This window comes from Magnolia sinica, chromosome 2 (genome assembly GCF_029962835.1).
Source record: "Magnolia sinica isolate HGM2019 chromosome 2, MsV1, whole genome shotgun sequence".
Lineage (NCBI taxonomy): Eukaryota > Viridiplantae > Streptophyta > Magnoliopsida > Magnoliales > Magnoliaceae > Magnolia > Magnolia sinica.
In genome coordinates, this window is record NC_080574.1 from 62,488,463 (window position 1) to 62,513,033 (window position 24,571).

The following is a 24,571-nucleotide window of genomic DNA, read 5'->3' on the forward strand; positions in this document are numbered from 1 at the left end:
TTCAATCAAGCAGTAATGATAAAGCAGTACAATCAAGTGTCGCTAAGTACTATGGTTAATGCAAACATGATATGTATTAATGATGCATGGCCTCACCTGCACTCCATCTACGATCTTCCTCTTACAATCGCAGCATGCACCCCTTCCTCTGTGCACTTCCTAGCCAAAGCACCGTGCAATGCGATGCATATTTGTATTAACCAAGTTCTTAATTAGACATATTCAAATAGCAGGATTGGGAAGATAAGTCACCTCCCTTTACATCATAACCTAAATATTGATCCATCTATGGTCGTCAATCCTAGTAGTCACATACGATAGATGGTTTCTAAGTCGCTACGGAGAGGCTCGTCACCGTCAGCATAGGCTTGGTTTATACTCTAGTTTACTACGAAAATGCTTATCACCTCAACGTAGTTTATAGTGTATGCTCGATGTCATTACGGGCTCGTCACCTGATCGTAGGCCGACAGCTCAAATATAGTGTCCCATACCACCGTATTTGGCTCACGAGTCTGGGTTGCTCAGTGGACACTATGGGAAGGCCCGTTGCCCCAGCGTAGGCCGACAGCATGACCATGGTGTCCCATACCACCATGCCCGGCTCATGAGTCTTAGCAAATCGAGGTACGAAGGTTAAATGGGTTTCCACTGGTGAGTTTGGTACCTTAGATTCAAGCAGTAGCGTCCATACACGGTGAACATACATTGGGCCAATCGAGTTACTTGACAAACTCAACTAATACGAGCGTACGTCGACTTAATCAACATGAAATGCATAAGCATTCCGTGTGGCCTAACCACTACTGGCAAACGACGTACGACTCGAATTCATCGAATGTATCCGTCATGGCTAAATCAATTCGGCCACCGATCGTAAACCATTATCGATTGCCTGGGCTACATTGTAGCCCCAATCACACTTCAAACATTAAGATTCATGCGTGACAACCAAAGCCATCATGTGACAACCAAATCTGAATATAAATCTTATCTAAGCATTTCAATATAACACATACTACACATGTTATAATACATAGGCAATTCATCTATCAATCACATAGTAGTAAGGTAGGTTATATAAAGAAACTGTAACCATAGATAAGGGGATTGAGAATCCCATCTTAGCACCATCATTACATACATTTAAACCAGCATTTTCTCATTTAGGTATTTTATCAAGAACTTAGTCTACACATATTACATATATGTAATAAATCAGTTAAAACACATGTTATAGCAAATCCTCCTACATAGGAGTCTCCACATGCACATCAACCATGTATTAGCAATCAATAATTATAACAAGTACAAATCATAATTTCATATTCATTCAATCATTTTAACAAACACTTATAATGCATTCAAAATAGCCTAACTTACATGTGTAGTATGCTGAAACATCCTAACTACGCATATGTGATAGCACTCAAGTCAATCATAAATCATTGACTGACATTGAAAGCCTTGAAAACCATAACCTAAACGTTTATAGTCTGCACCTTACACCGGTAGGTTCGTAACAAACTCAGTTTAAACATTAAGTCCTCACCTACGGCACAACGGTAGCATATAGCATGAAATAGTTTAGCTACTTCAGCATTTACACTATTTGAAACCTTAAAATAGGTTAGGGTTAGGATTTCTTACCCGAAAATGGAACCAGAATTGCTGGTATAGCGATACGGTAGTAGTAATACGATATGTAGAGCAGCAGGGAAGAATCTTTGTAGCAAACCCTAGCTTTCCCTCACACTTTCTCTCTCTTTTCTTCTCTTTCTTTTTCTCTTCTCTCACCTAGAGTTAGAAATTCGTATGTGAAGGGTGAGAGAGGGCTTTAGGCCTTTATATAAGCCCAGGACTGATGGAAATGACCACAGGGCCAAGGTATACTTAAGTTATAGTCAAAGGGTGACAGTTTTGGTCCACCGGAACACTTCCGGAGGCCCATTTTCAGCATGCAGTCGGACTTAAGCACCTTAACATTGGATCTAGGTTGATTTAAGTTTTCGGTCTGATTGGATTTACAGATCGACCGCAGAGGACCAATTTCAATTCAACAGTCACCTGCATTCGATTAGGGCCACAAGTACACTGACATGTGTTGGAAATTTTTCTTGATCTGAGGGTGTAATTGGGTCAGATTTCGACGGCCTGAATCCTTAGATTTGACCTGCAAGTGAACGACTCAATTCAATTAAGTTTCAGTTCATTTTCTAAAGATATTCACGTTTCTCACACACTTCGCTCTGGACTCAAGTTGTGCGTTTCTGGGTACTATTAGGACTTGATTTCCGAAGTAGTTGTAAAGTCCAATAATGTGGTCATAACCATATAGTTTTGGGGCATCAATCGGATTTTTGACGTGTGGTCCAGATCCGATACGAAGTTTCATGATGCTCCCGAGAGCAACTGAGTTTTGAGATAGATCCTAAGTTTTTAGGTAATATAGCGTTAGCGGTTCTACTTGTTTTGAGTCTTGTAGATCGTATTTAAAATGATTAGTGCTAATTCTATATCTAATATAGTTTGACACTTAGCTAATCCTCGACTAATTTCTAAAGGATTTGTTCCTTAGTGATTTCTGCCTGAGGTGGTAATCGGGTCTTTGTACAGATTTTTTCGAGATGTTACAGTAATGAGGGCAAATTAGGTATTTCACATAGTAGCAACTCACCATATAAAGAGGTGTGGTGTTGTATGTTCAATGTAAGCAAGCAAAGCAATATCAAGCTAGAAAGCTATTTTCAATAAGGAAATTTTTTTATTCCCTTCTTGTGTGTTTGAATTATCTCCCAAGGCTTTGTAAAGCCAACAGAGTTGATGTTAGGTCGTAGAACTTTCACTAACAATCATTTGTGTATTCTTGTTACTAGTACGATTAACAAAACAAGATTCATAAAAGTTCATCCCAAATAAATGAGTAGGGCTATGATGATGATGAATCTTTTGCCCATTCATCCTTACTGATTTGGTTTTGTAGTTACAAAACATTATTTTTTTTCATGCGAAGGCTGTTTAAATATTTTAATTGCATTTTTTGCAGTATCTAGTGCAATCAGCTGTTGATGGATATAATGTGTGCATATTTGCATATGGTCAAACCGGTTCTGGAAAGACATTCACAATATATGGGTCCCAAAGTAATCCAGGACTTACCCTCTAGTGCAACTGCTGAGCTTTTCAAGATTTTAAAGCCTGACAGCAATAAATTTTCTTTCTCATTAAAGGTAATTCTTGTAAAATGGGTACCAACATTTTGGAAATTGTGTATTTTATGCTTCTTAACTTTCTCTATGTTGATGAATCTTTCTAATTGTCTATGGATTAGAATGAGTTTTATGGTTCACAGCTGAAGGACCCTCACTTCCTTCTTTGATGCTTGCTTAAATGCTACATGACCATTAAAATTAAGTTTTAAAGCTAGTTCAATTATATTTCATAAGGAATTGACATCGTTTTTGAAAGAATGCAGGCTTATATGGTGGAATTATATCAAGATACTCTAGTAAATCTTCCATTACCAAAGAATGCAAAACATATGAAATTAGAAATAAAGAAAGATCAAAAGGTAATTACCTATTCTACACTAAGTGCTTGGATTTGATTTGATTTTATTTTATTTTTACATTCTAGAAAATGTGAGAAGATTGTAGGTTTTGTTTTTGTTTTTATTTTTATTTTTTTGTTTTTATTTTTTTGTTTTTATTTTTTTTTAAATTTATTTTTTTTACCATGCATCTTTGACTAACTATTTGTTCTCCTAATAGGGGATGGTAACAGTGGAGAATGAAACGGTTGTACCCATTTCAATGAGGATTTGACACTAATTATCTTGAGAGGGTCTGAGCGACAACATACCTCTGGCATTCAGATGAATGAAGAAAGTTCTAGTTTGATAATACTCTCAGTTGTTATTGAGAGCACCAACTTTCAAACACAATCTCTTGCTAGATGAAAGGTTAGACATTAATCATCATGCCATTAATTAGTTCTATCATACGAGGTGCACAATTTTGTTTTACCTATGTTAGCTCTCACAATATTAGATAGAAATTATGACACTGTTGCCACTGCTCCCAAATGAATGAATGCACTGGGCCATCTCTATTACAAGGGAACTATTTGATCCACATTTCACACAATTTTGTGGAATTATGCACCATTTTCTCTATTATTGTCCCAGCTAATAGTGCATTACTCTAGGTGGATGCATTGGCAATTTGTGGCACTCTACCTAAGCTTTGGCTCCAACTTAAGATGCCTTCTCGAGTGTGATGGAACCTCAATTACTAGAATGGGAGGAGACGTGGGGCCATCTATTAACAAGTTCAAAGTTAACTTTTTTAGGAATAAGTGTCTCACCATATGTCCATAAATACAATCAGGTACGCACTCTAATACTTGCACAAACTATTATGCAGTTGTCAATGAAAAAACTATTGGATTTCAAATGACATCATATCCTATACATGTATTACTTAAAAATTCAATAACTCAGCCCTCTACAGAAATCATATCGTTTGATAAACTCGCATGCTAGTATGCCCAGCCCATGTACATACTGCTCATGCGCCACGATGAGCCATTTATCAGGTAGGTCGCACCATGTACAAGGCCAGCCCTAGAGTTCAGGTTGGTTGATTCATCAGGTGGGGCACCAATGTATGAAACAAATGGATGTCTATTCCATGTGCTTTGGGTGTCCTAAATCCTAATGAGAGGAATGGCCTGATTCTTGGACCAGGGGATCGATGTTGCCTGGCCCAACTGATGGGCTGGGCTACGCATGGATCTGATTAGAATGTATCTCATAGGGCACTCATGTATGAAACAAATGTATCTGATTGGAATGATAAGTGCTTGTTATTACAGTTCTGCTGCTGAAGTGGAAAACTGTTTCTTGTTTGTTTCTCTTTTGATTTTAAAAAATCAACATGGTTTTGTTTTGAAAATGCGTCAGAACATCAGGATGTTTTTGACATGGAGCATATGCACTTGCATCTTCCCCGAACCCAACGCTGTTAGTGGGCCTTACATGCAGCAACGTGGTCCACCAGCTCGCTTCGGTTGTGTAATTTTGGGTCCAAAACTAGGTATTGGGTCAGCTCAGTCACTGAATCTGAGGCTGTGTGGGTGTGGCTGTTTATGCCTCGTCCCAGCTGGAAGATCAGGCCTGGGCCCACACCCTTAATGAAAAACTGAAACCCGAGCCATGCACATGGTGGGTCGCGTCCAGAATTCATATCAGCCAGGTTGGCCGGGCCAATTGACCTTCCTCCCCATAAACAAGAAAAACTACAATATTATAGATTGCTCAACAAAAGTATCTGAGAAAATGATCCTATGCACACCAAAGCTCGGGTGTATGTGAACTCTTCGCTATCTGAAAGTTGTGCATGCCCGTCATGATATCGTCCATCTTTGTTGTGCTTATGATCAAAAGATCTGAACCTTCTAGTCTATAAACTTCTGGAGGCAATCTATTCATTGGGTTGTGGAGTTATATGTGTCACTACAAGAAAAGGGGGCTTTAGCCTCAGTTCAAAACTGAGGCAAAAAAAGGTTAAAAAGTGAGGCTAAAACCTTTAGCCTCAGTTTTGCCTCAGTTATCCAAACCGAGGTCGAAACCCCCGTGGCTAAAGGCTTTAGCTTCAGTTTTAGCAACAGAGGCTAAAATGATTTATAGTCTCGGTTCTTCAAGTGAAGCTAAAAGAACCTTTTTAGCTTCAGTTTTCTCGAAATGAGGCTAAATCAAAATTTTAGCCTCCATTGTTTCCAACTGAGACTAAATCCAAATTTTAACCTCAGTTGCCTCCAATTGAAGCTAAATCTATTTTTAACCGCAGTTCTCAACAACCAAGGCTAAAGCCTTTAGCCACGAGATTTCAACCTAGGTTCTCAACAACCGAGGCTAAATCCAAGCCTCAATTACAAATTGAGGCTAAAAATATTTATTTTTTTAATATTTATTTAAACTACAAATCCATTCATTCAATCCACTCATGAAACAATCAATCATGAAAGCCACAATACCAACAAAACAGTTAACAACAGTCTATTTAAAGTTTAACTCAATCAAACTGTTACATAACATTAGGTTCCACAAATAATACAAAGTCATGGCCGCGCCCGTCATCACCGGTGCCATCGTGCTTGGCGGACCCTGACATAACACTGCTTATCCATCTTTTGCTGCTTCTAGGCCAGCATCATCATTGCCTCTACCAGCATTCTCCATTCGGATTGTGCGTAGCAGGCCCTGCAACCTCAACAGGTAGCTCTGGCCTGCTAGCTACGTGTGCACGTAGCATGTGGCTATCAAAACACTAGCAGAGGGCACCCAGAGTCAGCGTGAAGGTTGGAGAGGGCGCTGAGGTCGAGGTTAGGGAAGACGGAGTAGCGGCAACGGGGGCACTTCACATTCAACCGGAACCACTCGTCAATGCATTCCACATGAAAATTGTGGGCACAAGGGAGCCCCTGAACCTACACATGCTCAATCAGAACCCATTCTCAATTTTGTAAAATAAACAAATATCACGAATCTGGGGTTCTTCGCGCATACACTCATAACTATTAAAGCTTTTTCTGGTCAGATTGATTTGTTCTTTACATGGGCCCTGATATGATGAAGTACTTAATTTGCTATTATCTGCATTTCGGTGCCTACCCATCATCCCAATCATTTCCATCTGCTTCTGTGCCACTGCCATAGAATTTGGTGACTTGACTGCTTTTATCCTATTTATAGAATTTTCCCCATCTGCAATAAGTCCCATTCTGATTTCCACATTGCGCCTCAGAACTGTCTCAATTGAATTTGTGATACTGCTCAAAAATCTCTCAGCTCTGGATTTAATATCTTTATTCCCAAAATGCTATATATGCAGTCATGACACCTGCATGCAGTAGAACACCAATCTCATTTGAACATGTACCATTATATATGTGTCTATGTATAATATAGAGAAATATATGGAGAGAGAGAGAGAGAGAGAGAGAGAGAGAGAGAGAGAGAGAGAGGGCTGAATTCATGGGTCCAGCCATTCTTTTGTAAAGTTCATTAGTTTTCCATAAACTTGGCCAATTCAAACTTGAAAATGAAAGATATACAAATCTTTGTCTTAGCTTGAGAGAGAGAGAGAGAGAGAGAGATAGTTGAATTCATGGGTCCAGCCATTCTTTTGTAAAGTTCATTAGTTTTCCATAAACTTGGCCAATTCAAACTTGAAAATGAAAGATATACAAATCTTTGTCTTAGCTTTCGAAAATCATATTTAACAGAAAAAATAAAAATAAAAATAAAAAATAAATCGTCAATTCTCAAAACAAAAAATGCAGACAGAAAAAATACATTTTGCTTCATGGGAGTTGATGGCATGTCAAGTGTTCAATGAAGATGTTTTGGGCAGCAAGTAATGGAACTCCCTCCCAAAGGAAAAATCCTTCTAAAAAATAAAAGAAAAAAGAAGTGTACTAGATTTAAAAAATCTGTAGAAGCAATCTTGGAGCATTGTTCTTGACCCAGAAAACAAACCTGCAAATGTTGATAGTTGGAACTTGAATAGTTGCAATTGGCTCGGAAAGCAAACCTGCAAATGTTGTCGGGAAATTGTTTTCAGAAAAAAGTTTCACTACTTCCGAACTTCAGTTGGGAAATCCTTACTGAAAGCCATGAACAGATTTGCTGAAAAAAAAAAAAAAAAAAAACATAATAATAGGTCAAACGCTGAATCCTTTAATTTCCTTTTCCTCGTAATAGTTTCTCTTTTTTATCTATAGGAATAACATCTTTCTTGTATCATTTGATTTTATTCTATAGATTTCAGACATGAAAAAAAACTAGGACAGGGCTATAGTTTTTTTTTTTTTTACTAATCGCAGCAACAAGAATAGGGAGCCTAAGAATTTGTAGCCATCAATTAGAACCAACATGCATATTTAATTCACAGTTAAAATGAGAGTTTCAACTTCTGAAGGAGTATACCTTGTTCATCATATTCCATTGACCAACTTGGGGCAAGCAATCCTTTTCTCTACCAGTGTCATGGTATTTAAGCTGCAAAACCAACCAGAAGCAATGATGAAAAATTATAAAGCACTCACAGGAGGGAATTTATGTGGTTAAATTAGCTAGTCAATGAACACTACAAGAAAGTAGGCCTTTAGCCTCAATTTTTTAGCCTCGGTTGAAAAAATGGAGGCTAAATGTGTTTTTTAGCCTTAGTTGTTATGAAATTGAGGCTAAAAGTTCTTTTTTTGCCTCAGTTGCTATGGAACTGAGGCTAAAAGTCTACTTTTTAGCCTCAGTTGCATACTAACCGAGGCAAAAAGTTTACTTTTTAGCCTCAATTACATAAGAACCGAGGCGAAAGGTTTACTTTTTAGCCTCAGTTACATAGGAACCGAGGCGAAAGGTCTACATTTTAGCCTCAGTTGCATAGGAACTTAGGCAAAAGGTCTACTTTTTAGCCTCAGTTGCATAGGAACCGAGGCGAAAGGTCTAATTGTTAGCCTCAGTTGCATAGGAACCGAGGTGAAAAGTTTACTTTTTAGCCTCAGTTGCATAAGAACCGAGGCAAAAAGTCTAATTAGTAGCCTCAGTTGCATAGGAACGGAGGTGAAAAATCTACTTTTTAACCTCAGTTGCATAGGAACCAAGGCGAAAGGTCTACTTTTTAACCTCAGTTCCATAGGAACTGAGGCAAAAGGTCTAATTTTTAGCTTCAGTTACATAAGAACCAAGGTGAAAGGTCTACTTTTTAGCCTCAGTTGTATAGGAACCGAGGCGAAAGGTCTACTTTTTAACCTCAATTGCATAAGAATCGAGGTGAAAAGTCTATTATTTAGCCTCGGTTCCTATGAAAAGTCTACCTTTTAGCCTCAGTTGCATGGTAGCCGATGCCAAAAGTCTACTTTTTAGCCTCTGTTGCATAAGAACCAAGGCCAAAAGTCTACATTTAAGAATATTAAAAAAAATCGAGAATATTGAAAGAATTAATAATTTTTAAAATTTTTGACAATTGTGAAAAAATTGAGAATTTTGGAAAAAAATGAAGACAATTGGGAAAAAATTGAGAATTTTGAAAAAGAAAATTGAGAGTTTTGGAAAAGATTTGAATTTTGAATTTTTTAAGAACTAAGAATTTTTTTAAAATTTTGAGAACTTTTAAAAAATTAAGATTTTTTTTTTGAAAAATTAAGAATAAAAAAATGATAATTTTGAAAAAGTATGAATTTTTTTTTTAATTGAGAATTTTAAAAAAATTAAGAATTTTGAAAATTTTTGAAATTTTTGAAAAAAAAAGAATTTTGAAATCTTGAAAAAAATTGGAATTTTTTTTTTAATTGAAAATTTTCAAATAATTAAAAATTTTAAAAAAAATTAAAAAAGTTGAAATGAAATTGGACTTTTTAGCCTCGGTTGCATAGGAACTAAGGCCAAACGTCTACTTTTTAGCCTCGGTAGCATAGAACCGAGGCCAAAAGTCCAATTCCCAAATATAAATTCGTAGGCGCGCCGCTTTTTCTCCCCGACTCCTTTTCTCACTCGTTGTGCAAGCGAGTGAGGGAGATCTTCGTTCTCTTTCTACGGTTTTCCCCTGGGATTTTCACACCTCGATCGTCCCTCCTTTGTTTTGCATAAAAAACCCTAGCTCCGGCTCCTCTTCCTATACTGAGATTCTCCAACGCCGCCACCTGGCGCAGTTTCCGCTGAAGCAACTAAAGCAGAACCCTTCTATGGCAGCGGAATCCATTGCTCCGATTGCAAGAGACCTCCCGCCGGAGGTCTTTGGGACAAAGACTCCGCCGGAAATGCCCCGAGGTCGGGTTCTCCCATCCAAATGTTCAGCAGATGGCGATGCTGGAGCTCAGACCTTCTCGAGCATAATGCAGAAACTATCTAAGGGAGATGAACTTGAAAGCTCGCATGATCGGTATGAATTTTCATTTCTTTAGTCGGTGATAGGGTTTTTGCTTTGAGATGATTGTAGATTTAGCATTTCTGAAGGTTTGTGATTGTTATGGGGGTTCATACATGCTGTTGAATTCAAATTTGTGTGCAGATTACAGAAATAGGAATTTGTTTTAAATCTAGATTGTTAATATTGTTAGTTTGTTCACGTCAATTTGATAGCACCTGTCACGCCCCAAACTCGGAAACCGGGCTCACAAAATTCCCGATCGCCGAATCCGGCGCCGACAGCCTCCGTAGAACCCCATTCTCGGACTCCGGCACCCATTCACCAGGTTCCGATCCTGGGATACTACAAGGAGGGTTTCAAATCATTAGTCTGATTCATAACGAGCATAACAAAAGCATAACCCACAAACAATAAGCAGAAGAACACCACCACAAAATCCACTATGATCAAAAACTTTTTAGTACAATGCGACTGAAAGGGGAAAATACAATGTAATAAAAGAAACAAAACTCCAGAAGCTCGGCTGCACGCTCCAACTACAACGAGACTATGGCTGCGACTGCGTCCTGGCGTCACCTGCACGCATCAATCGTGCATAAGCTTATGGAAAGCTTAGAGGGTGGTGTAAGTGTGTGCGCAATATAAACGTGCTCAAAATGCAAGGTCAGAGTGATGCGGAATCATGGTGATGAGCACATGAATGCAATCAGCCGTACCAAGGCTATGCGGTGCAAGATATGAATGCTATCGGCCATAACACAGCCATGCGATGCGAGATGCAACTCAAGCATGCCAATCCTCATCATGTATCAGTACAGTTCTCATTCTGGATAATCACCGGGGTTCAATACACTCTAAATGGCACTGTCGCTCTCCTAGCCGCATACCCAAGTGAGCGTAAGAAACCTCACTATCCGCCCGATCAATAGTCCGCCAATACCTATCCGCACGTCGATAGCGGACCCATTCGCGAGCTGGTCAAACTCAGCCTAGTATTGCCCCCTACCCTCGGGCGAGTAAGGCCACACTCCTTTCCAACTGACCACGACACAGTGGGAGACGCGGCCTCCTGGTATTCGGCCCTCATGCGCTCGTATATCCACTCGGTCTCGACGTTGGAGTCATCCTCTGGTACCATCGGGTTTAGGGATTTTCACCCAGGGACGTCTATGGCCCCCGTATGCTAGAACCAAATATTTTTGGTTTCCAATTCTGTCATCCACGATGTGTCTGTGGAGGCTATGGCCCTGATGTCGCTAGGGCATACAGTAACTACAATCACACAAATGCAAGTGCATGAGTCACACTATCAGTCATGCAGCCTCGTATATACCATGCACTTATATGAGGCAACTCCGCCTATCGGGGAGCCCATAAACAATCTAAAGGTATATGCTATGATCGGTCACCCTCACATCAGGCATACATATGGTGCGAATGATCATGAATCATGGATCTATACTAAACATGTATAAAGAGATGAGCTCTAGATATAATGGAGATGGCCCTAGGCGGCCTTCTTACCATAATTTTGGGCCTATCAGTGGGCCTTAGGGAGAGTTATAATGCGGACATTTAACCAACATTATCCATTCAATGTGGACATCAAACCGACATTGCTCCCAAAGAATGGCCTTTCATGAATCACATATTGTAATGGGCCTTTTGTACATCTAATTGGGCCTTGACCCAAGGACCCAACTACATCAAATGGGCTACATAACATGAGCCCCATATCTATATCAAGGTGGGCCTCAATGGGCCTCATAATATGGGCCTAATACAAATCAAGGTGGGCCTTAACAAGGACCACTAATGCATGAAGATGGGCCTCCATAATGGGCCTTAAATTATCTCCAAAACAGTTGGATAGTTGGATGAAACACATACATTATGATGGAGCCCACACTAATAGAAGGTGTGGTTTACAATACTTACATAAGTGGGGCCCACCAAAATGCTCATTTTCCACCCAGCCTAAGGCCCAATATGATGTTTATTTTCCACCCAACTATTCATAGGGTCATGTGGACTAGGGTAGAGCCCATTGTATTTTTTTTATCATCCAATCTATCCATAAGGTCACGTGGGCCTGGATAGGGCCCACTAATACTTATGTTTCATACAAAATGGGCCCACTGCTATTATTTGTTTATTTATTTATTTTATATACATATATATATATATATATCAAATGGCCCACTGAAATGTTTATTTGCTTACCATCCAAACTATTCACGGGTCGTGAGGACCAGAGGAGGGCCCACTGAACTGGGGCCCGCTGCATGTTTATTTGCCATCTAATCTGCGTGGGCAGGGAGCCCACCGTGCTGCCCGTTGACGTCCAACCTGTTGAAGAGGTCATTGGACCTTGGGGCAGATGTGGGGTCCACCGAATGTGGTTCACAAATCCAGCCCATCCAATATGTGAGTCCCACCTAACTGACGGTCCATGCCAAGTTTCAGAGGCATCCAAAACTCGGGTAGGCCCCACCAAGCGATTTTATATGATTTAGGCAGGTCTTCACATGATTTTAGATGGTATGGCCCACATGAGTTCTGAATGAGGCAGATTTTTGGGATGGACGGTCAGTCCTTGGGGACCCATCAAATGCACGGCTTGGATGGTCGAAAGGCATCAAGGTGGGGCCCACAACTGGGGCCGTGACCCCCAGCCCGCCGTCCGTCCGTCGTCGAGTGTAGGCAGCGCCTGTGGCGCTCTGACGGCAGCAGCGTGCGCTGCCTCTTCTTTCTTCCTTTTTTTTTTTTGAAAAAGGGATTTTCTGTGGTTTTCCACAAACGGGGCCCACATCAGCCAGATCCACTCCAACCATCGGATTCCACGGTCCAAGACCGATCAAATGAGTCTAACATACGGCCTGTTTTTGGCGAATACAGGGATCTAGGTGGTTTTCAAGGGTGATACCGCTATTTCTTATGGTATGGCCCACCTAAGAATCAGATTACCCTCAAAATTCGGATCAACGCCTAAAATGAGCTGGAGAGGAGGATGGACGGATTGGATTGAGCACATACATCAAGGTGGGGCCTACATAGGTGGCCCATCCCAAAAAGGCAACTAACCCCTTTTCTTCTTCTTCTTTTTTTTTTTGTTTGCTGGTACACATCCACGTCAGTGCACACACTTCACTTCCAACGTCCAGGGACCAAACTTCTTGGGTCCCACGTAGATGTGGCCCACCATCATATATGTATATAATATATATTATATTATATATATGATACATATTATATTATATATATTTTATATAACATATAAGTATATACATATATATATATATGTATATATATATATATATAAACATTGGGCCATCTAAACAATGGATGGTGTGGATCATCACCTGCAATAGAGTGGGCCACACCGTCTGGTGTAGATGGACGGGGTAGATGTAGCACATATTGGTGGGATCCACACCATTACAAAGAGAGAGAAAGAGAGAGATAAAGGGAGATATACGGTGAGATAGAGGAACCCCGCCACTATGGGCCCTCTTGATTAGATCACATACATCCAAATGGGTCCCAGCGACAAATGGGCCCTAAAGTTTAAAATAATGGCAAATCACCCACCTTATCTTCCTTCTCCTTGCTCCCTTGGACTCCTTAGCTCCTTACCTTCACTTTTAATGGAGGTTGATGGACTTTTGATGGTGGGGATGAGAGATGAGAGGGTGTAGATGGAAGATGGAAGGTGGACCACACTTGAGAGGGAGAGAAAGCTTAGACGTGAGGGGGTTGAGTTGCTTGGGAGAGATATGAGAAATGAGAGAGAGAAAGAAGATATGGATGGGTGAGGTGAGGTGATGGAGTGATGGGTTGGGTTGAAAAAAATGTAAAGGTGTATGGTTGTTGTTGAAATTTGGAAAAGAGGAGTGGTGAGGTGGAAAGAATGGTGGACTTTTGGAAAAAGAGGGAATGGGTGTAGTACTTTGAGGTATGGTTGCATTTATGGTTAATTAGTGGGACTAATTGTGTAGAGATTCTCCCCAAATCCGCAACGCGCGGTGTTTCTTCGGAATAAACGCTGATCGGCATCTTCGTACCTGGGTATCCGTTCGGTGCGCAAGTCACGGCGTTGGAACAGCGGCGACGACGCGGTCGCTATGATATAACTTTCAGATCAAGCCGACATCGGTGCGCGGGACCTGGCTTAGGATCGTGCGCAAACACCAGATATGGTGCGAAGGTTGCCGAAATTTGACCGGAAGGACCGCGGAAGCTAACAGAATGTACGGATTAGGACACGGGTCTCACAGCACCGATTTGGGATACGTCTGTTCTCACTGAAAACATGGAGGGCAAAATTGACTGGCCTCTAGAATGGTCCAAGGCCTATTTCTTATTATAAAATAAATAGGCCAATATAGAGTGAGCTCTGTTCCGTCCAAATCAGATAGTTAGGTTTTTTTTTTAATAACTGTTTTCTTAGAGATCCTCTGCTTGGAGTGAATTTGGAGAAAAATGTGGCTTTAAAGTAAGATGCAGCCCACGGTAGCATTTCAAATCCCAACTGTATATTTGGAGTGGATCCACGTCAAGCCTTATTTGTTTCAGAGAAGAAAAAACCCATGTTTCTTTCTAAGAAATGGAGAAATCTTCTTTGCAGGTGTAAGGCTTGCACAGAATTCTCTGTCCAAAAGGGCATTGGCTATCTAATTGATGAGGACTCAATTGAGGAATATGAAAAGGTGGCAATGGAAAAGAGGAAGGAGAAATTGGAGCAACAGGAAGGAGTGGAGTTAAATTTTCTCAGCAAACTTGGTCATGTCCAAAAGATTGAGATTCTGAATGGCATTGCTGACATGAAGAATGAGCTCAGGTCCTTCATGGTATGGGTTCTATGTTTCGAATTTCTTGTTTTTATATGTGATTCTATCTATAATTCTGAATTCTTATTTTAAAGGGGCAACTATAGGGGAGGGCCCCAAATTTCATTTTCTTTCATCTGAAATTTCTTTTTATCGATTTATGGTTTAGAGTGCATTTGGTTGCATCAAATATCATGAAATTTCATGATTAGGTGCAATCAAATGCACAGCTAGTGAGAAAAGGGAAGTGCCATTTTTAGGTTTTCCATTTAATTAGTATTGAGAGTTTGCAGAGTTTTAGATCATAAGGATTTAAAATCAGTGTTGATATTACTTAGATTATAGGTAATGCACTTACATCTTTTTGAAAAATTTATATCTGGTGCTATTTGTTAGGGTTTTATAGGGGTGGGCCTCATATTAGTAGCTTAGGATGCTTATGAGTGTGAGGGTGTTGAATCTGCTGGTTTTGCATTGGTCTGATGAAAACAGATGAGCTCTTGCCTTTACTTAACATCTTATTTATTTGTATAAAAATCAGGGGCTATCTTTCATGAATTTTCTCAATTGTTTGCTTGTAGATACTAATAAGAGTGTTAGGAAAGAAACCAATGCAAGAAGAAAGAACATAAAAAAGATCTACATATGATAAAAAGGATTGAAAAAATCAAAAAGAGGCCAACACCTACAAGCTGCATCCCTTTTCTCAAGTATTCAGACCCTCTTTCTCAGCAAACTTGCATGAAAAGATCCATGGAAAACCATTTTTTTGTATTGTTTATTATGATGAAAATGCTTTCTTTCAGTTTCTTTTGTTTTACAGAACAAAGGTATATTTCAGCAGTGGGTGATCCAGGCATGAGAAGAGATGGATTGAGAGTGGCATTTGAAGGATGGAATTTTTGCAATGAAGTTGGCAATGAAATTCCTGAGATGGGAAGTCCTAGAGCAGCTGACTGTTTTGATTTCTTAAGTAAGCTCAAACAAACATCTATGGTTTCAAAAATGTATTTCAAGCTCAAAACCAACAGAGAAAAATCTTCATGGTTTTTGTCAATGACTCAATACTGCATTTCAACATCCCAATAAACAGACCAAAGAAAAAAAAGAAGAAGAAAGAACTAGTCTCTTTTTGTGATGTCAAAACTGCATTTTAAACTCAAAAGCAACATACATGAAAAAAAAATCCTGTAGGTTCTTTACCAATTTCAAAACTGCATTTTAAGTCCAAAACAGATGGATGATGGAACTTTCCTATTTCCTAGGATTTCAAAACTGAAAATGGCATGCAAAGAAAATTCTTTGTTGGTTTCTTTCAATGATTTTATAACTGCATTTAAACATACAAAAGAAGCAATCTTCATGGGTTTCTTTCTACGACTTCAGAACTACATTTTAAGCCTAAAACAAACATGCAGAGAGAGTTTTTCATGGTGTTTTCTTCTTCATCTTCTTCTTTTTCTTCATATGCAATCCTCATCACAGTCTTCATTTCTCTTTCGATTGAGCAAATAATTCTTTGGAGCATAAAGTAACAGAAGAACAGAACAAACTTGGGATAGGAAAATCATTCCTAGGTTTGAACCCAAAGGCTCTCAACAATCCAGACTTTAATGTGATCATTTGACATAGCTGTTCTTAAGGGAAAATCCCGACACATTAATTAGATATACTGCATTTTTACATACATGTATGGGCCATGCAGTTCAAACTTGGCAAGCTGACATTTAGTCAATTCATTTGCATAGGATGTCTTTTATATTCATGATACGTTGTTACTGGATTCCATGTTCAGCATTTGTGATTTTGTTGCCTAATCATTTAACTCTTGTTAGCTATGAGTAAAGAGAAAAAAAGGAACTCCATCATTTTAGCTTTTATACAGTCATATTATAGAAAGAAAGAAAAGAAAAACTTATTGTGACCCACTTGTAAGTTATATCATGATGCTTCTGCCAATTTTTTATGCACTCTTTGAAGATAGCAATTGTGTTGTTTCTTTTTTCCTTGAAATTTCATTCATTTATTTATTTTGTTAATTTCTTCTTCCTCGTCTTCTTATGTCTACTACTGATAATGCAATCATATTGGTTCATGTCATAATCTCAACGAAGGGCTTCTTCTGTGCTAGAAACAATGTTTATACCCATCCTATATGTAGATGATTATGCTTGAAGGTGCAAAGGCAACAACAGAAACTGTATTTGTTCTTATCACACCAAATTCTGAGGACAGGAGCATCAGCAATGAAGTCTATCCAGATCTCTTTGTAAGTTAAATCCTCACCATCAAAATTCTCAACACCCATATCACAAATAGTAACTGGCTATGGCATCTGATCTGAATTCTCTTTGTTATTTGTTCTTATCACACCAAATTCACCAAAAGCAGGACCAATCTTTTTACCTCACTATCTCAAAATATTCATGTATGCACTATAGTTTTGTTGTTGCATATTGTTAAACATAGCTGAACATAGCTGGAGCAGTCTATATCCAGAAGAGCCATATGAGCTTGCTTTCAACATTACTTTCTTAGAAGGTAGTGCTGTTAGAAGGCATATTGTCTTCTTTTATCAGGTAACTCATGCATTTTGAGTCTTCCCTTTAATATACTGACAGCTTGTGTTGTGTGTACTTTTTTTTTGGTCACAGTTATGATTGTTACAGACAAACCCTCTTATGTGCCTTCAAGTCTTGTATCCTTCATCTCATGTTTTAGAACTTTTTAAATTGATATCTTCTTAGCTTATAGATGTTAGTAAAATATTCTTGGCATGCATTACTATGGTAAACAGTGAAACAATGAAAGAGATAAAACCCAAGCACTTGAAGATCCTCCTGCCTATGTGCACTAAAAAAAATGTTTTCCAGTAGTGTGCTAGAACTGGAAACAACGTGAACCATGGTGCATCAATCAAATCATGTAATAGTCACCTTTGAACCCAATTTGAATATTAAAGAAATAAGTTTTTTGAAGAACTGTCTACCGCAAGGATGAAATAACATGAAACTATGCAAATATGGGGTAAAATGATTTCTTTGCTCATGTAACTGTCTATGGGCTCAACTTGTAGCCTGATAGTTTTGTTATTCTGTTAAAACATTGTTATAAAACCTTTGAATTTCTTCTCTTAATACTTTAACTTGAATGTCGGCTTAAGAAATATCCATGAGCCTTTTGCAGCCTGTCTTTATCTCTTGCATGCTCCATGATTTTCCTTGTTCAGCTTTCCTATTCATTTATAAAGGAATGCTTCGGTCTAAAATAGATGAGCTAGGACTCAAATCATTCACTTCTTCTTCTTATCCTACTTATTTTATCTTTGGACAAGTATCAAGACCCAGTATGCATGATGATTGTTTTCTTAAAGGAGCCGTGACCAGATGTAAAGGACTCAAATTTATTTCAGGTTTGCAGCATTCCCTCTAAAAAAATTTTATGTATCAAGCATTCATTTAAATGATCATTATGTGCTCCATTGCATTTTGAATTTGAATTTCATTGCATTTTGATGTGCTTCATTACATTCAAGAAGTCCAGATACTAAGTGTTCTTCCCATCCGCTTTGTGCAATTTTCATGATAATGTTTTTGTAAAGTGATCATCAGTCAAGTTTACATCAAGTGTCAATTGATCTATCATCTTTGAACATACTTGTAAAAAACGGTCCTCTTGTAATGATGTTGGGTTTTCACAATAATGGTACAATGAAATGCCCCCAATATACAACATTGTTTAGTATTAGCGTTTGCTTATGTAAGCCTGCTTTACTTTTCATATAGAATATATTGCCATCTTGTCTTTAGAATTTCATCAGTATGCTTTTACTTGTGCCTTTGCAAGGGACCAAATTGGCGCATCATTAGCTTTTTGATTCTATGTTCTTCACTGTCTTCGTCTTCTAGAAACAGATTCATTTCCAATAGCTGATAAGTTATTCCGAAATAAAATTTGGGTTGGAATAGTCGAAGGTCAACGATAGTTCCTCATTAATTCTTAGCTTCCATTTGCAAATGATGTTATGATTCATGTTGATTAAAATTGTTAACAGGTCTTCCTGTCTATTTCATTGAGCCTCATCATCTGGCTAAATTCTTCTGGAGAGGACAGTTTAATGGAGAGAATGATGATTTCAAGCGTTTTTCATTCTTTGGTCGTGCAACACTTGAATTGCTTCATCGAGCTGGCAAGAAACTAGATATAATCCATCTCCATGACCGGCAGACAGCGTTTGTTGTATGCATTGGCAACAGTTATTTCACTAGTTCCTTTTCATAAATAATTTTTGATGTTTTTCCCCCCCTCTAATAGGTAAACTTGGCTCCTCAGGCACCACTCTATTGGGATTTGTATGCTCCTAGAGGTTTGAATACGGCTAGAATTTGCTTTACATGCCACAATTTTGAGTATCAGGGGACAACACTTGCTTCAGAGTTGGCATCCTGAGGCATTGATGTTCACCAGCTGAGTAGACATGATAGGATGCGGGAAAATGCATCACATGATAGAGTCAATCCAATTAAGGTAATTGATTTCAATGGTTCATTTGAATTAAGAAAAAGGCATCAAGGTGCGATGAGTTTTACATGTTCCCATTCTTTAGGGTGTGATTGTGTTCTCCAACATTGTAACAATAGTATCTCCATCTTTCTCTCCCTGCCCCAACTCTCTCTCTATGTCTCTACCCTGATTTTGCTCAAAAATATGATAACATGGGGGCTGAAATGGCTGTCCTTGTTCAGGTGATACCTCTTACCACTAACTCCATCTCCAATGCATTTTGAACTTGCTCCTCTTTCTAGACTGTTAACATGCCACACAGATTTTTGTTCCTGGGTCCATCTCATAGCCAACTTCCTTTCTGAATGTTAGGAGGTTTGATTGGATTACTGCGTGGGATAGAGAAATTTGATTCTTCAAAAGGGTATAAAATATCAACTTATGTATATTGATGGATTCGTCAGTTGAGGCCATGGTTTCCTTTGTCATAGCAAACCAAACAAATATCTGCAAATGCCAATTTTTTATTTTTTTAAAAAAAATTATGTGATACCAAAAAGATTCACATACACACTAGATAATGCTATGATATGGCTATTTTAAAATTGTCGGATAGAAATGCTGAATTTCTCTTACAAGAAGTGATGACGATGCCAATATTAGGGTAAGTGAATTGAGAATGTCAACCATACTCTAATTTAATTAAATGTGCCACCTGATGTTCAGGTTTCCATCTCCTTTTATTATCAAATGATCCAGCAACTGAAGTATAGAAGCCTTAGAAGAACCAGCTCCTACTACCAACATCACCCAGCCAACTAGTACAGAAGATAGACTTTGTTGCAAGTTCTATTATCAATATTATTTCCACTCTTTAAGTTCTGAACATAAAGAACATCATTGTTGTTATTTGCTGCAAATTTATTTATTTATTTATTATATATTTGTGGATCTTTTTGGTACTTTCATTCAATGAAAATGTTACAAATTGTCTTTGTATTTGTTGGACTCAGGGCAAGGCAAAAAAAGTTGTTCAGGCACAGACTCTATGGTTTGAAATTCTGAAATCACAGATAGAAACTGGAACACCATATATGCTTTTCAAGGTATTTTACTAAGTGAACGAAAGATCCTCCATAATCATTTAAATCTCATGGTTGTGTGGTTATGATGTTGATTTGTTTATTTAGGACACTAGCAATAGTTCACAGACTGTTGTGCCTACTATTACTCTTGCAGTAGTTGGAGATCAAAGGATATTTTTAGGTCCTGGAACAGGTTGTGCCAGCCTTGCTGCATAGCTAGAACTAGGATATCGCCAAGCAAGGGATGCCGTGTGTGCCAACAATGGTATAAAGGTTCTTTTGCATCTTCTCCATCCTAGGATATTTACACCTTCAGCTTCTCTCAACTGCCTACGCGCTCTAGCATGCTGAGTCCTGATTGGTTTAGCTAGAGACAATACAATTGCACACATATTAACAAAGCTTCAGGTGAGCGACCATTGTATCTTTTGATGATCTTAGTTAATGTAGCTTACTCAGTCACAAATTAAAGTTTGTGTATAGTTTTTCTAACAGTATGTTGCTGCGTTTGCATTGTCTACTTTGTGTAGTGTGACTTGCATCCTAATATGGGCCACGTATAATCAGAATCCTTCCTATCCTCAGTGCAAGCATCTGTTTCAGTTTCTCAGTGTTCATCGATCACCAGATGGAAGGTATATGATGGCCCTGTTTGTAAATATCTTTCATTATTTACCAACTCCTAAACTCAATACTAATAACAAACCCTTGTTGATTGAGAAGGTGCTCCTATCAATTTTAGAGAAGTTCTTCTCCAAGTTTCTGAACTTTCCTGATGTAAATAGGAGGTTGAGGAAGATCATCTCCATCCTCTTAAGCGACCGGCCTCCCTGCCCTCAGCTGTATCTGTACAGCACAACTGACAAGGTCATTCCAGCTAGGTCGACAGAGTCTTTTATTCAGGAGTAGAAGAAATCTGGGACAAAGGTATGGTGAATCACACCTAGGCCAAAATGGGACTAACCAAGATATGTTTTCTGAATAGTTCTTTACTTTTTTCAATTGCACTATTAATATAGCTACACTTTCTATTTCTTGTTATGACTACTACATCAATTTGCAGGTGAAACCGAATGCAATGGTTAAGGACACAGCTTTCTTGGGGGCATCGCTCTCTGATCATCTCAAACCTGACTTCAATCCTCTGATCATCTTAAACTAAGACAAAATTGGATTAGTCCCATCTTGTAGGTAAGTGGTTGGTCAATCATTTGTTGTCTTGCTCAGGCCTTGACAAATGAATGGGCTAGGTTGCAGGGCCTGCTATTCATCCATACACATCCATCTGCATTTCCTTTCTTGTTTGAGATTTCATTTCATGTCTTGCAGCCAGCAGGCCAGAGCTACCTGTTGAGGTTGCAGGGGCCTGCTACGCACAATTCAAATGGAGAATGCCTGTAGAGGCAAGGATGACGTGTGCGACCATGACTTTGTATTATTTGTAGAACCTAATGCTGTGTAACAGTTTGATTGATTTAAAGTAGTTAAACTTTAAATAGACGGTTGTTAACTGTTTTGTTGGTATTGTGGCTTTCATGATTGATTGTTTCATGAGTGGATTGAATAAATATTATAAAAAAAAAACATTTTTAGCCTCAATTTGTAATTGAGGCTTGAATTTAGCCTCAGTTGTTGATAACAAAGGCTGAAATTCCCGTGGTTAAAGACTTTAGCCTTGTTTGTTGAGAACCAAGGTTAAAAATAGATTTAGCTTCGGTTGGAGGCAATTGAGGCTAAAATTTGGATTTAGTCTCAGTTGAAAACAATGGAGGCTAAAATTTTGATTTAGCCTCATTTTGAGAAAATTGAAGCTAAAAAGGTTTTTGGCCTTACTTGAAGAACCGAGGCTATAAAAGTCATTTTAGCCTCGGTTGCTAAAACTGAGGTTAAAGCCTTTAGCCACAGGGGTTTCAACCTCGATTTGGATAACTGAGGCAAAACTGAGGCTAAAGGCTTTAGCCTCAGTTTTTAACCTTTTTAGCTACAGTTTTGAATCGAGGCTAAAACCCCTTTTTCTTGTAGTGGAACCAAATCCCAAATTTGTTAAAAAAATACCAATTTACTTACCCAAGGTGCAGGTAAAATGCGTGCTTCAACCGAAGCAAGTTTCTCACTAATTTTGATGCCAAACTCCTTTACATAAGGATCTTCATGGTAAGCATTGTGGTGAACCGTCTAACTAAAGAAAAATGAAATTTCGGGATACTTCATTCCAACACAAGCATTAACAAAGTCAAACTATAAGGCCAGTGCCAATCACCATGTTGATGCACTAAAGAATAGTTTCCAGGAATTTCATGTGCTTGCTCTACATACTTTTGGAATGTTCTCGAGGCATGGTAAGAATAACTTGCAATTTTTTTTGTGCGACATTGGAACATCTTTTGTGCACTTTTACCTCTTACGTTCTTGTTACTTTCTTCTATGCATCAACTAATGCTTTCGGTATTTGGGATATCTGACCACGGAAATTATGAACTAAGTAAACTGAAATTCAACTAGAGAAATGATCCAGTGCTCCCACAGCTCTACAAATTATGTGCTCCCAATTGCATAGGGCTACCTAGACAGACCAATCAAACGATTTTGACAGTCCCTTTGACCCAACCCACCCTTCGTTGGGACACGAATCAAGCCATCCAATTAATAGAACCATAAAATGGAGAGTCGAGATTGCTATGAAAAAGGTCCAATTAACATATTAACCACCCATTTGGTGGGGCACATTTGTTAATGATTCTAAACAATCACCTTGCCCAGATGACTCTAACCAACACATCCATGTTTTGGAAAATAGAATGTCAGCAAATGAAAGTTCAACTTTTAGACAGTATAATCCAATCAGCGTATTTTACATGGTGGCCCATGAAGTGTGGCTGAACCTAATGGACAATCCAGATCTATTAATTGGATAATCCATGTCTCTTCATTCAACTAGGAGTTGCCTTATCTTGTAGTGATACATGAACAATGGATTGTCTCTTTAAAATAATTACCTCTGTATATAAAATTATTTCCATGTATAATTGACCTAGAAGACAATTCATATATAATTTGTACTCCAATTAACTAAGTATGAGAAACTGAGTGAGAGGAAGTAACTGCTAAATGTGTATGATAACCATAAGTCATTTTTCAGCAATGATCCAGAATAAGAAAGAAAGAACAAGCAATGTACATAGGTGAAAGAGAAGGAATAAACATACACAGATGTAAGACATGCAAAGTTGTAGGATATAATGAGTAATCACACAATAAACATACACGTGTTACATACCCACAGCTATAATTCGCTGAAGCCATACTGTTTCTCAAATGGCCTTCAATAATAACCTTGCTAGAGACCTCAATGTTGGCAGTTTTTCACCCAAGACACAAAAATAAGTCCTAACTATGCTACGAAATCAGGACATTTAGAAATGAAGATATTATCTATTTCCTTCTAGAGATAGGTAGCACCATACCTGTTCCCATTGATGGTGTCCTCTGAGGAGAGTGCTAGTGGCATTGTTGCACTACATATTCAGTTCAGGAGAGTTCCAATGGCACTGTTGCAGTACATATTCAGTTTTGCATCCATCAGTAACAAGAATTTTGAGAATTACATATCTCCATTCTTTATGGGACTTCATTTATGCTGCTCATCAGATATTTCAATATAAACTTAGTAAAACCATTGATAAATGAAATGAAACATCTAACTGAATAGAGAAAAATCTGGCAGCAGACCCTCCCTACACATAAGAATGGATCATTGCAAATGGAGGAATTGATTTATTTTCAGCAACGAGATAAACAGAACAAGAATGTGAAGGAACTGGAGAATGCCCAGAACCAAGCTGTAGAAGAGCTGCAGTAAACCATGTCGACTGCTCACTAGAAACCTTTAGCATCAAAATAGAACCTTTTCATCATTCCTTTTCATACCACCCACATAAAAGGCAAGCTAATTTAAAGTATCAGACTTGATGAAATTGGAACTTGTACCATAGCACACTGCGTGATTCAAAATATAACCCAAAAAAGTAGGGAAGTAAAGCCACCACCCTAGCAAGCTCCCCAATAGTTACAAGAACTCCAGTGACAACACCAGTATTAGCGTTTGGCTCGGTGTCTTCCCTTAGCTTCACCATAAGTGCCCAAAATGTGACAACCTCACTAGATGAAAAGACATACATTTAGCTTGTACTAAGGACCAAATCACTAAGTTCTTACATTTTAGCAA

The 24,571-nt window shown here is 38.6% G+C and overlaps 3 protein-coding genes and 2 long non-coding RNA genes across 9 annotated transcripts; 4 read left to right on the forward strand and 1 right to left on the reverse strand.

Moving 5' to 3' along the window:
- The first annotated feature begins 2,962 nt into the window (after positions 1-2,962).
- LOC131229026 (kinesin-like protein KIN-14E) lies at positions 2,963-4,289 on the forward strand. The gene is made up of 3 exons (XM_058224886.1): positions 2,963-3,230; positions 3,476-3,571; positions 3,771-4,289. Exons 1-3 carry the CDS (start codon positions 3,069-3,071, stop codon positions 3,822-3,824), a joined length of 312 nt encoding a protein of 103 aa, XP_058080869.1. The 5' UTR covers positions 2,963-3,068; the 3' UTR covers positions 3,825-4,289.
- A 1,717-nt stretch (positions 4,290-6,006) lies between these two features.
- Positions 6,007-22,803, reverse strand: LOC131237152 (protein argonaute 10-like). 3 transcript variants are annotated; one of them, XM_058234826.1, is made up of 6 exons: positions 22,607-22,803; positions 22,414-22,521; positions 7,991-8,062; positions 7,541-7,595; positions 6,569-6,902; positions 6,007-6,489 (listed from the first exon to the last, which is right to left on the reverse strand). In XM_058234826.1, the coding sequence occupies exons 1-5, from the start codon at positions 22,607-22,609 to the stop codon at positions 6,868-6,870; spliced, it is 273 nt and encodes a 90-aa protein (XP_058090809.1). In that variant the 5' UTR covers positions 22,610-22,803; the 3' UTR covers positions 6,007-6,489; positions 6,569-6,867. The 3 variants fall into 3 exon arrangements, with proteins under 3 accessions (XP_058090809.1, XP_058090808.1, XP_058090807.1); XM_058234825.1 differs by lacking the exon at positions 6,569-6,902; XM_058234824.1 differs by lacking the exons at positions 6,569-6,902; positions 7,541-7,595 and having other exon boundaries at positions 22,607-22,794.
- LOC131237154 (uncharacterized) lies at positions 14,248-15,743 on the forward strand. 2 transcript variants are annotated; one of them, XM_058234828.1, is made up of 2 exons: positions 14,248-14,779; positions 15,582-15,743. In XM_058234828.1, the coding sequence occupies exons 1-2, from the start codon at positions 14,519-14,521 to the stop codon at positions 15,618-15,620; spliced, it is 300 nt and encodes a 99-aa protein (XP_058090811.1). In that variant the 5' UTR covers positions 14,248-14,518; the 3' UTR covers positions 15,621-15,743. The 2 variants fall into 2 exon arrangements, with proteins under 2 accessions (XP_058090811.1, XP_058090810.1); XM_058234827.1 differs by having other exon boundaries at positions 14,250-14,779; positions 15,565-15,743.
- On the forward strand, positions 18,822-19,949 carry LOC131237156 (uncharacterized). The gene is made up of 4 exons (XR_009167072.1): positions 18,822-18,997; positions 19,091-19,285; positions 19,365-19,503; positions 19,634-19,949. It is a non-coding gene; the product is annotated as an uncharacterized LOC131237156 (long non-coding RNA).
- On the forward strand, positions 20,345-21,498 carry LOC131237155 (uncharacterized). 2 transcript variants are annotated; one of them, XR_009167070.1, is made up of 4 exons: positions 20,345-20,367; positions 20,877-20,981; positions 21,070-21,273; positions 21,410-21,498. It is a non-coding gene; the product is annotated as an uncharacterized LOC131237155 (long non-coding RNA). The 2 variants fall into 2 exon arrangements; XR_009167069.1 differs by lacking the exon at positions 20,345-20,367 and adding an exon at positions 20,518-20,754.
- Positions 22,804-24,571: the final 1,768 nt, after the last annotated feature.

Coding starts and splice junctions, on each gene's coding strand:
- LOC131229026 (XM_058224886.1), top strand. CDS start 3,069: ATGGATATAATGTGTGCATATTTGCATATGGTCAAACCGGTTCTGGAA. Junction 3,231..3,475: donor AATTTTCTTTCTCATTAAAG/GTAATTCTTGTA, acceptor GAAAGAATGCAG/GCTTATATGGTGGAATTATA. Junction 3,572..3,770: donor AAATAAAGAAAGATCAAAAG/GTAATTACCTAT, acceptor TTCTCCTAATAG/GGGATGGTAACAGTGGAGAA.
- LOC131237154 (XM_058234827.1), top strand. CDS start 14,519: ATGTTTCTTTCTAAGAAATGGAGAAATCTTCTTTGCAGGTGTAAGGCT. Junction 14,780..15,564: donor ATGAGCTCAGGTCCTTCATG/GTATGGGTTCTA, acceptor GCTTTCTTTCAG/TTTCTTTTGTTTTACAGAAC.
- LOC131237152 (XM_058234824.1), bottom strand. Junction 8,063..22,413: donor GCATTTTACCTGCACCTTGG/GTAAGTAAATTG, acceptor TTGGTTTTGCAG/CTTAAATACCATGACACTGG. Junction 6,490..7,990: donor AATGGAATATGATGAACAAG/GTATACTCCTTC, acceptor GAGCATGTGTAG/GTTCAGGGGCTCCCTTGTGC.